General features: G+C 44.1%; 2 protein-coding genes across 3 annotated transcripts; both read right to left on the bottom strand.

Annotated features, from left to right (window-relative positions):
• Positions 1 to 54: 54 nt before the first annotated feature.
• On the bottom strand, positions 55 to 4,772 carry LOC136963306 (calpain-5-like). Of its 2 annotated transcripts, XM_067257402.1 has the most exons (11): positions 4,705 to 4,772; positions 4,181 to 4,376; positions 3,476 to 3,607; positions 3,143 to 3,351; positions 2,869 to 3,058; positions 2,588 to 2,760; positions 2,399 to 2,476; positions 2,017 to 2,212; positions 1,671 to 1,793; positions 1,079 to 1,281; positions 55 to 827 (listed from the first exon to the last, which is right to left on the bottom strand). In XM_067257402.1, exons 2-11 carry the CDS (start codon positions 4,334 to 4,336, stop codon positions 797 to 799), a joined length of 1,491 nt encoding a protein of 496 aa, XP_067113503.1. In that variant the 5' UTR covers positions 4,337 to 4,376; positions 4,705 to 4,772; the 3' UTR covers positions 55 to 796. The 2 variants fall into 2 exon arrangements, with proteins under 2 accessions (XP_067113503.1, XP_067113504.1); XM_067257403.1 differs by lacking the exon at positions 4,705 to 4,772 and having other exon boundaries at positions 4,181 to 4,381.
• Positions 4,773 to 6,984: 2,212 nt separating this feature from the next.
• LOC136963304 (calpain-5-like) lies at positions 6,985 to 10,703 on the bottom strand. Its single transcript, XM_067257399.1, has 10 exons — positions 10,533 to 10,703; positions 9,821 to 9,952; positions 9,488 to 9,696; positions 9,214 to 9,403; positions 8,929 to 9,101; positions 8,743 to 8,820; positions 8,361 to 8,556; positions 7,854 to 7,976; positions 7,248 to 7,453; positions 6,985 to 7,042 (listed from the first exon to the last, which is right to left on the bottom strand). Exons 1-10 carry the CDS (start codon positions 10,686 to 10,688, stop codon positions 7,012 to 7,014), a joined length of 1,494 nt encoding a protein of 497 aa, XP_067113500.1. The 5' UTR covers positions 10,689 to 10,703; the 3' UTR covers positions 6,985 to 7,011.
• Between the last annotated feature and the right edge of the window lie 1,063 nt (positions 10,704 to 11,766).

Here is an 11,766-nt window from a genome sequence, read left to right as displayed (position 1 = left end):
ACAATGTTTTTCTTTTTAAAAGACTTTTCTTCAAAGAATGACACAAACCATTACCATAATCAGAACATTGTCAGTTCATCCATTTAATAATCTTTCAAAATAAAAAGCACCAGTATTGGAATGAGAACATTACATTATTTATAGCCGGGTAAAAGAGCAGTTAAAAGGTATGTATCACTGCTTTGTAAACTCCTTCCACCTATGTGTGATGAGGAAACCAAAGACACAGCCTTACTAGAGAGATGAGCTGCTCTGCATACTGTCAGAAGGTGGAGTAGACACCGGTCACATGTCAGGGAGATTAGAGGTGACCAGACGCAGGTGAATGACGCAGGCTTCTGGTCATCCCTCTGATCATCGAGACCCCAGGCCCTATATAGAGTTGTACCATGTGTTCACGTCTGTTAAGGCACAGCCTTGGGAAGCGTTTTAGTGTCTCGTTAGCCAGCAGCCCAAGGATCCCACTGCGTACAGACTTTTGACACAATGACAATAAATCAATCATCACATGGGTGAGAAAGGCAATCATTCTTGAGAACACTTAGCAGACCCTCAAAAAGCTCAATCAGAATTAAATAGTGGATTTAATAAAAGCTAATAATAACATGACACAATAATGATTAGATTATCGGGGTAATAAAATGTTGAACTGATGCTAAACCCAAAGCGAATCCTGAAGAGACACAGAAATGTCATAGTATACCCACAGAGAGCAAGAGAGAACTTAACAGAGACAGCTGATCATCTACAGTTCAGAACACGATTCAGTTCCAAACGTTCTTCGATGTTGAGTGTTCTAATTCCTTACGACAGGCTCCAGCAGCTCTCTGAGAGAGAGAGAGACAGAGAGAGAGAGAGAGAGAGAGAGAGAGAGAGAGCGAGAGCGAGAGAGAGAGAGAGAGAGAGAGAGAGTGGGAGAGATAGAGAGAAAGATAGAAAGATAGAGAGATGGGAGATGGGGGAACATAAACAAGTATAGGCAGTGATGTCAGCCAATCTCATTGAAATAGGCCCACAAAGAACAATGTAGGTCTTTGTGTGAACCTTGGAATAATGAATAAATGGGAGCTGTCTGTACCTGCATCCTGACTCTTTGTCAGTGAAAACACGTAGCATGAAGTCTCCCAGTTTCTCTGGCTTGAAGGTGGAGGGGATGATGACGTAACGACCCTTGGGCAACATGCACCTCCTGAACACCGTACGAACTTTGATGAACTCTGACCTGTCCACGTTTTCCTCGGGGGTGAAGTGATGTATGCGATGTTTCCTGTTGCGTTCCATCTTAAAAAGAACACAAACAGTAATGTGATTAAATCACATAATCTTTGAAATAGATATGCAGACTATGGTGTCTGTTTAGCTTTCTGACATCCAAAATATATCAAGTGTGATTACTGTTCTTATTGAAATGGTCATTCTTGTTCCAGTAAGGTCTGCATCTTTGTGTAAACACCCAAAAGTGAGATTCCATTGATTTTGCCAAATTCTTTGACTGAGGGGGAAAGCCAAGTATGGAGCCCAAAGGGCTCCCTAAAATAATCTGACCTTGGAGTGACGCCCCCCGCCCCAGACAAACACCCTGTCTGTAGACGACTCGCTGGCCAAGCCTTCCTCCCAGTCCTGCTGCTGTTCAGTACAGATTCACCGTCTCTGCTGTCCCCCTGACCCACCTTGAGGATGGTAAAGCCAATGCTGAGGTTCTCTCCTTGGCCGATCATCCTGTGGATCTTCATGTCTCTCTGCTGCAGGGAGATCCGGACCTTAGCCATCTCCTCGGTCACGTCCAACTTGTACTGCAACAAGAGAACAAAGACATGTCTACCATGAAGCACTTTGGACAGCACTGCTAACAACATGCTACCATGACGTCTAATGTGAACACAGCCTTGATCAAGAGTTGCTCTTGAAAAGAGTCTTGTGACTCAGGAGTTAAACTGGCTCGTCCATGGCAGCTCTCTTGTGTCCACAGATCTGACCGCCAGTTGAACGTGTTGATGGAGTGGGTGGGGCTGGTACCTGTGGGTTCTGCAGGAAGGTCTGTTTGTTGTTTATGCAGCCACCACATCGATTCTTCAGTGGCTCCGCGTGCTTGGTCCAGCTACCAAAATGCACCACCTCCTTCCATGTCTTGTTGATGCCGTCCAAGGAGGTGTTGATGACGTGACACACATCTGCGAATGTGAAGTACTTACACCAGTCAGCGAACGACATCCTACCAACACACACAAAACGTTCAAATGATTAACGCCACATTTACTCACACATTAGAAAAGCTTTCGAACATCATCGAAGAGAGGCGTCAACGGACTTTACGGTTGAGATATTAGCAGCTGTGACTTTAATTCCTCAACCAAAAATGCCAAACATCCCCAAATGACAATGTTCTGTTGACACTCACCAAAACTCCCCATCATCCTGTACAGTGATGCCGAGCTTTTTTCTCTCCACGCTTCCAACATTCTTCCATTCTGCTGAGCTAAACACAGAGATGGGAGTGGAGGGTTTGACTGGGAAGGATTCTAAAGGAGAAAGGAGATTTGTGGCCTACATTTCTGACGCTGAATGCCATCTTGCTCCTCATCCTCACCTGTCGCTCCAGGCTCCGTTCCACTCGGTCCTGCCCCAGGGGTTTCTCATGCGGATCAGGGGAACGGCCTGACCCTCTTTTTCCAAATGCACGCTCTTCATGTCAGTCACTGCGTAGGCATGACCCTTCACCAGCCTGCAAGACATCCTCGCTTCAATTTCATGACTTGCTGCCTAGTGGAGAGACAAGCACAGCAAACTGTCAGTCAGAGGGTCTGTTTCCCTAACTTACTCAGTCCGTGGTTTGGGTTAACTTGAGGAGAGCTCTGAGATTCAAAGAACCTTTATGGAGCTACAGATGATCCCATCCCGGTTGTAGACTCTCAGCAGGTCCTCAAACAGTTTATCCTGCTTTTTCTTGTCGCTCTGGAAGTCTGTCTCCAGATCGATGGTCTCTGCCACGGCTCCGCTGAAGTCCACCACGGCGTCCGCCGTGTTGCCTCCGTCCAGAGACTCATAGCAGCCAGACAGTCTGCGTTCAGAGAGGTCAGAGGTCATGAAGGGGTACGGGAAGGACACTCGACACATATATTACACGATCTACTGTCACACTAACTTGGCATAGGCCTTCTCCAGAAGGGCACTCCAGAACTCGTTTTTGACGTTGGAGTGGCAGTAGATGAGTTTTCCATTGATGGTGGGCAGTTGGTCATCCACCACCACATCCATCCACTCACCAAACACCCAGAACTGGAAGTGGAAGATGCCAGCATAGCGCTCTGGGTGTTTGGGATCCCACTCCTGCTCCTTCCAGTCAGGAATCACCTGCAACACAGCGATGAGACAAAGAAATTGCTTAGAAAAAAAAAATCTAATATCCTTGCAGACCCACTTGTCACCCTCATCTAAGGCTCAGGCAGAATGGAGGAACATGAGCAGAAAGACTCACCTTTGGCCAGAGGTCTGGCTTCAGAGCCAAGCAGGAACAGGCCGCCACAAACCAGCAGTTACCCAGATCTCCCTGGTTCAGGTCGTGGGAGCTGATGCCCTCCACAAACAGGTGAGGATCATCGCTGATCTCCTGCAAAGGAAAAAGAGGAATTTCAAGAGGGAAAGATGGATTCAGTTTGATTAGAAAAATGTGTTTTTTTTTATGTAATGCCTTGTCAGATTCTCCTTTGTTCCTTCAGTTCAATCTTTGAACCAGGTATGTCACATAACCTGCTTTCTGGAATACTCCCTACTACATTTTTCAGAAGTGATCAACGATTGAAACAACGGTCGCAAATTCTACTGAAAACATTGAGGCCCTCTGGCAATGCCATTCATTGTGCAATGGAACACAGCGATTCTTCCTCATGATTTCTAAGAATCCACCCATGACTCATGCAGCACAGTGTTAAGGCCAAACCTCAGATATTCACCTTTGTAACGCTACTACGCCTATTAAAACAAAACAAACAAACGCTGAAACGTCATCCCAGCATCAGTTGACTGTGGAGCGTAAACCTTAGATCTGGTGTGCATGGATGTCTTGACGCAATCCTTAAAAAATCTCTTTGTATAATTAAATTGAAAGAACTTGGGTGCTACAGGTGAATCCCAAGAATTAGGGAGTGAGGATGAGGACAAAAAAAGGTTTGGTGTGTCTCACCCCAGGTCTCTTCCACACAACATGACCATGAGGTGGATTCTTGTAAAACAGAGATGCATTGGTGACAGGAAACTCTGGGTCCTCAAACAGCTTCTTGTTGTCCAGACAGTCCTTCTTTAGGTGGGAGTAATGCTGTTGAGTAGCCGGAGAGGTCATTTTTCTCTCTCACAGAAACCTCTTGAAACCGCAAACTGAGCTGAAAGGAAGACGTGAGGTTTTTAGACAGAAATTCAGATAAGTGTCAGAGCGGCTACATATCACATTTCACATCATAAAAATTGCATACATATTTCCAGACTACATGACATAAATATTTTTTTTATCCTACAGGACAACAAACGGATTGAAGAAAAAATATGTACAAATAAACAGACTATGGACATTATGGATATTAAAGTTATTTGAGGAATATTTCTTTCTTTCCACTCTGTCACACTGTGCTATAAATACAAGACCTTGTTATGAATTTGTCAAAAAACGTTTACAAAGAAAAGTCAAAGTAGAAGTAGAAAAGTCGACTGTACCTGACTGGTAGTGTTGTGGATCTGCTTCCTTCTGAGAGTGTGTGAGAGGAGGAGGATCTTCTTATGTTCAGAAGTTTATCAAGTGCGTGATTATCTTGGGAGCAAATCTATTCCTAGTATTGAAGATGTCGTCCGACAGGTTATTTTGATTTAGTTCAACAAATTTGATCTGGTTGTAATGTATTTCTCTATACTTTAATAGGCATCCAGTATAGCTTTGTCTACTCACCTGAGTAACTGAATTGTGAAAAATCTGAGATATATATTTAACTTTATCACTACCACTGTCAGTATGAACAGCTTCAAAATATGTGGTTTCAGTTTGGGCAGTTAAGCCCAGATGCATGTTGTTACATGGAGGCTGTGATAGAGAGCATTCTATTTTCTCTGTTTTATCGAGGCATGATTCTCTAAGATAAAGTCTCACACAAAACAAAATGTTCCAGACTAACTTCTTCAGAAAAGCAATCTCTTACAGTAACATGGTTCTGTAAGTCTCCGCAAACACCACCTCACCAGACTGGACATGACCTCTGAGACGTTCAAACATCACCCAGCAGTTCAGGTGTCCTCGTGTCCTCGTGTCCCCTCCCTGAAACAACATGTTGCTTCACTTGTCACTCCTCCTACTTGGAAAGAAGTTTCCTCGAAATGCATTCCTTCGTGAACACGCACGCTATCCGTAAACCAGCCTGACGTCACGGAGAGGCTCTGAGGCTCCACCCAGAGTTCAGGGACTTCCTCAGCAGCTGGAGATGCACGTTGAGGTTCATCAGAATCAGAATCAGAAGGAGCTTTAATGTAAGTTCACACAAACAAGGAATTTACTGCGGCAGGAAGGTGCATACAATAAACATATACGGATCTTAACTATAAAAATGTTAGATAATTTCATCCAAGTAGTTTCTCCAGGTACAGGTCACTGTGACCAACAGCTCAAGACACAGCTTGCACATGTCCATGACCCAATCACTCAGGCCTGGTACTGACCATCGCAGCAGTCTCCCTCAGGATTCCTGCCTGAAGTTAGCAGCAAAGGAAGCTATGAAGTACAGCAGCCACTAGGGGGCGCCGTGTGCCCACACAGTCCTGGACCACATTTTTACATTTGTGTAACCTTGCTAAAATAAGACATTTCGTGCTGTAATGTTCATACATGTGCTGTAAATAACACACATTATTACCATCATAGGATTATTGCAGATTACAGTATGATCTATTTAATAATGCTGGGAGATAAGAATCACTGTTATGGTAATAAGGACATTTTATTGCATAGTAATGACTGTCAGAAATACTCCTTCCTGGAATGTGTTCATGTAGGCAGTGAGTCATTTGAAACAATATAATTCTAACACATCAGGTTTTTTCACATATCACGGGAGCGTTGACATTAGGGATGCACCGATGCCATTTTTAAGGACCGAGTGACTACTAGTGTCACGCCCCTGCCTGTGACACTGGATTTCTTTCTTTTTCCTTGTGTTCTCCTCCCTCCCTTTCCCCGTGCGTGTGTGTGAGTGCATGGGCGGAGTTTCCACACAACTACTCTCACCTGCTGCAGATCTGCAATAAACATCCTACTTCAACCCTGCTCACCATCCAAATTCTGCCAGATTGTTACGTCAGTCACATGTTGAATTACGAGGCTACTGAGTTTTGAATTATACCAGTTTTTTGTGGATTCATACTTCCCTTTCTCCTGTGATCTTCAGTTCCCGGTCGAAACTCCAGTGTTTCTCCAGCCAGTTACTTGCCTTGCCCTGTTTTACTCTAAAGATCTGCAGCCCATAGCTTCACACCTTTTTTCATGGACAATATCACCTTTGGGCCTTTGTGTCTTAACCCTTGTGTTATCTTCGGGTCATTCTGACCCATCAGTCATTGTGTGTCACGTCTGTCAAGGCACAGCCTTGGGAAGCGTGTTAGTGTCCCAAGGATCCCACTGAGTAAAGGTTTTTTACACAATAAATCAATCATCACCTGGGTGGGAAAGGCAATCATTCTTGAGAACACTTAGCAGACAGTTGGTAGGAAACAAGTGAATACTTTTTTTTTTAAACCAATAAAGCTCAATCAGAATTAAATAGTGGATATAATAAAAGCTAATAATAACATGACACAATAATGATTAGATTATTGGGGTAATAAAATGTTGAACTGATGCTAAACCCAAAGCAAATCCTGAAGAGACTCAGAAATGTCATAGTATACCCACAGAGAGCAAGAGAGAACGTTGCAGAGACAGCTGATCACCTACAGTTCAGAACACAATTCAGTTCCAAACGTTCTTCGATGTTGAGTGTTCTATTTCCCTACAACACGCTCCAGCAGCTCTCTGAGAGAGAGAGAGAGAGAGAGAGAGAGAGCGAGAGAGAGAGAGAGAGCGAACAATAGAGAGAAAGATAGAGAGATGGGAGGTGGGGGAACATAATCAAGTACAAGCAGTAATGTCAGCCAATCTCATTGAAAAAGGCCCACAAAGAACAATGTAGGTCTTTGTGTGAACCTTGGAATAATGACTAAATGGGAGCTGGCTGTACCTGCATCCTGACTCTGTGGGAGTGAAAAGACGTAGCATGAAGTCTCCCAGTTTCTCTGGCTCGAAGGTGGAGGGGATGATGATGTAACGGCCCTTGGGCAGCATCCACCTCCTGAACACCGTACGATCATCGAAGAACTCTGACATGTGCACGTTTATCTTGGGGGTGAAGTGATAAAGTATGCGATCTTTCCTGTCGCGGTCCACCTTAAAAAGAACAAAAACTAATGTGATTAAATCACCAGAGTAAAGTCAATCTTTGTCTAGCTTTCTCACATCGAAAATATATCAAGTGTAATTAGTGTTCTTATTGAAATGGCCATTCTTGTTCCAGTAAGGTCTGCATCTTTGTGTAAACACCCACTGATTGATCTGCTGTTTGTCCAACAGGAGAAACTGAGATTCCATTGATTTGGCCAAATTCTTTGACTGAGGGGGAAAGCCAAGTATGGAGCCCAAAGGGCTCCCTAAAATAATCTGACCTTGGAGTGACGCCCCCCGCCCCAGACAAACACCCTGTCTGTAGACGACTCGCTGGCCAAGCCTTCCTCCCAGTCCTGCTGCTGTTCAGTACAGTTTCACCGTCTCTGCTGTCCCCCTGACCCACCTTGAGGATGGTAAAGCCAATGGTGAGGTTCTCTCCTTGTCCGATCATCCTGTGGATCTTCATGTCTCTCTGCTGCAGGGAGACCAAGACCTCGTCCATGTCCTTGGTCACGTCAAACACATACTGCAACAAGAGAACAAAGACATGTCTACCATGAAGCACTGTGGACAGCACTACTAACAACATGCTACCATGACGTCAAATAACTAACTACATGCTATTATGTTGCTTCCCATTGGCACTTATTTGCTTTTCACAATATATGCTTCATGTTTTGGCTACCCGCAATGTTTTTGAGGCTATGTCGTTGTTTATGATCAGTGACCTATGCCCTTTTGTAAAGCTCTCTCTTGGAAGTCGCTTTGGATAAAAGCGTCTGCTAAATGAATACATGTAAATATGCAAATGCAAATATATACACAGTCCTGGTCAGGAGTTAAACAAGCCTGGAATGGCAGCTCTCATGTGTGCAGATAAGAACCCCAGTAGTGTGGGACTGGCTGGTACCTGTGGGTTCTGCAGGAAGGTCTGTCTGTTGTTTATGCAGCCACCACATCGATTCTTCAGTGGCTCCGCGTGTTTGGTCCAGCTACCAAAATTCACCACCTCCTTCCATGTCTTGTCGATGCCGTCCAAGGAGGTGTTGATGACGTGACACACATCTGCGAATGTGAAGTACTTACACCAGTCAGCGAACGACATCCTACCAACACACACAAAACGTACAAATGATTAACGCCACATTTACTCACACATTAGAAAAGCATTCGAACGTCATCGAAGAGATGCGTCAACGGACTTTACGGTTGAGATATTAACAGCTGTGTCCTTAATTCCTCAACCAAAAATGCCAAACATCCCCAAATGACAATGTTCTGTTGACACTCACCAAAACTCCCCATCATCCTGTACAGTGACGCCGAGCTTGTTTCTCTCCACGCTTCCAACATTCTTCCATTCTGCTGAGCTAAACAGAGAGATGGGAGTGGAGGGTTTGACTGGGAAGGATTCTAAAGGAGAAAGATTTGTGGCCTACATTTCTGACGCTGAATGCCATCTTGCTCCTCATCCTCACCTGTCGCTCCAGGCTCCGTTCCACTCGGTCCTGCCCCAGGGGTTTCTCATGCGGATCAGGGGAACGGCCTGACCCTCTTTTTCCAAATGCACGCTCTTCATGTCAGTCACTGCGTAGGCATGACCCTTCACCAGCCTGCAAGACATCCTCGCTTCAATTTCATTACTTGCTGCCTAGTGGAGAGACAAGCACAGCAAACTGTCAGTCAGAGGGTCTGTTTCCCTAACTGGATGACTCAGTTCATGGTTTGGGATGACTTGAGGAGAGCTCTGAGATTCAAAGAACCTTTATGGAGCTACAGATGATCCCATCCCTTTCGTAGACTTTCAGCAGGTCCTCAAACAGTTTATCCTGCTTTTTCTTGTCGCTGTGGAAGTCTGTCTCCAGATCGATGGTCTCCGCCACGGCTCCGCTGAAGTCCACCACAGCGTCCCCGGTGTTGCCTCCGTCCAGAGACTCATAGCAGCCAGACAGTCTGCGTTCAGAGAGGTCAGAGGTCATGAAGGGGTACGGGAAGGACACTCGACACAGATATTACACGATCTACTGTCACACTAACTTGGCATAGGCCTTCTCCAGAAGGGCACTCCAGAACTCGTTTTTGACGTTGGAGTAGCAGTAGATGAGTTCTCCATTGATGGTGGGCAGTCGGTCATCCACCACCACATCCATCCACTCACCAAACACCCAGAACTGGAAGTGGAAGATGCCAGCATAGCGCTCTGGGTGTTTGGGATCCCACTCCTGCTCCTTCCAGTCAGGAATCACCTGCAACACAGCGATGAGACAAAGAAATTGCTTAGAAAAAAAAAATCTAATATCCTTGCAGACCCACTTGTCACCCTCATCTAAGGCTCAGGCAGAATGGAGGAACATGAGCAGAAAGACTCACCTTTGGCCAGAGGTCTGGCTTCAGAGCCAAGCAGGAACAGGCCGCCACAAACCAGCAGTTACCCAGATCTCCCTGGTTCAGGTCGTGGGAGCTGATGCCCTCCACAAACAGGTGAGGATCATAGCTGATCTCCTGCAAAGGAAAAAGAAGAATTTCAAGAGGGAAAGATGGATTCAGTTTGATTGGAAAATGTGTTTTGTTATGTAAGGCCTTGTCAGATTCTCCTTTGTTCATTCATACTAATGTAGTCAATCTTTCAACCATGGGTAAATACATTCAGTATCACCTGGACTTTTTTCAGGAGTGATCAACCATTGAAACAATGGTAGAATTGAAATTCTACTGAAAACCTTGAGGCCCTCTGGCAATGCCATTCATTGTGCAATGGAACACAGTGATTATTCCTTATAATTTTTAAGAATCCACCCATGACTCATGCAGCACAGTGTTATGGCCAAACCTCAGATATTCACCTTTGTAACACTCCTATGCATTACATGGCTATTAAAACATAACAAACAAAGGCTGACATGTCATCTGAGCAACAGTTGACTGTGGAGCGTACATCTTAGATCTTGTGTGCATGGATGGCTTGACGCAATCATTTAAATTTCTCTTTGTCAAATTGAATTGAAAGAACTTGGGCGCTACCGGTAAATCCCAAGAATTAGGGAGTGAGGATGAGGACAAAAAAAGGTTTGGTGTGTCTCACCCCAGGTCTCTTCCACACAACATGACCATGAGGTGGATTCTTGTAAAACAGAGATGCATTGGTGACAGGAAACTCTGGGTCCTCAAACAGCTTCTTGTTGTCCAGACAGTCCTTCTTTAGGTGGGAGTAGTGCTGTTGAGTAGCCGGAGAGGTCATTTTTCTCTCTCACAGAAACCTCTTGAAACCGCAAACTGAGCTGAAAGGAAGACGTGAGGTTTTTAGACAGAAATTCATATGTCAGAGTGGCTACTTATCACATTTAACGTAAAAAAAATTGCATACATATTTCCAGACTACATTTACATTTAGTCATTTACATTTAGTCATTTAGCATACAGACTAGCATTAGACTACATGACAGAAATAATTTTATATCCTAGAGGACAACAAACTGATTGAAAAAAAAAATATATACAAATAAACAGACTATGGACAAGTTATATAAAAAAATATTTGAGGAATATTTACTTCTTTCCACTCTGTCACACTGTGCTATAAATACAAGAACTTGTTATGAATTTGTCAAAAAATGTTTACAAAGAAAAGTAGAAGTATAAAAGTCGACTGTACCTGACTGGTAGTGTTGTGGATCTGCTTCCTTCTGAGAGTGTGTGAGAGGAGGAGGATCTTCTTATGTTCAGAAGTTTATCAAGTGTGTGATTATCTTGGGAGCAAATCTATTCCTAGTATTGAAGATGTCATCCAACAGGTTATTTTGGTTTATGATTTAGTTCAACAAATTTGATCTGATTGTAATGTATTTTTCTATACCTTAATAGGCATCCAGTATAGCTTTGTCTACTCACCTGAGTAACTGAATTGTGAAAAGTCAGATATATTTTTTAACTTCATCACTACTACTAGCAGTATGAACAGCTTCAAAATATGTGGTTTCAGTTAGGGCAGTTAAGCCCAGATGCATGTTGTTACGCGGAGGCTTTGATCCTTTTATCGAGGCATGATGCACTAAGATAAAGTCTCAAACTAATAAAAAATGTCCTGACTAACTTCTTCAGAAAAGCAATCTCTCACAGTAACATGGTTCTGTGTCAGTCTCCACAAAACCTCACAGGACATGCCAGTTCTCCACAGTGTGGTCTGAGGTGTTGAGCAAACACCACCTCACCAGACTGGACTTGACCTCTGGGAAGTTCAAACATCATCCAGCAGTTCAGGTGTCCTTGTGTGCCCTCCCTGAAACAACATATAGCTTCACTTGTCACTCCTCCTAGCT

The sequence above is a fragment of the Osmerus mordax genome, chromosome 19 (genome assembly GCF_038355195.1).
Source record: "Osmerus mordax isolate fOsmMor3 chromosome 19, fOsmMor3.pri, whole genome shotgun sequence".
Taxonomy (NCBI): Eukaryota; Metazoa; Chordata; class Actinopteri; order Osmeriformes; family Osmeridae; genus Osmerus; species Osmerus mordax.
Note: the sequence above shows the minus strand (reverse complement) of the source record. Positions and strands in the feature narration are given on the sequence as shown.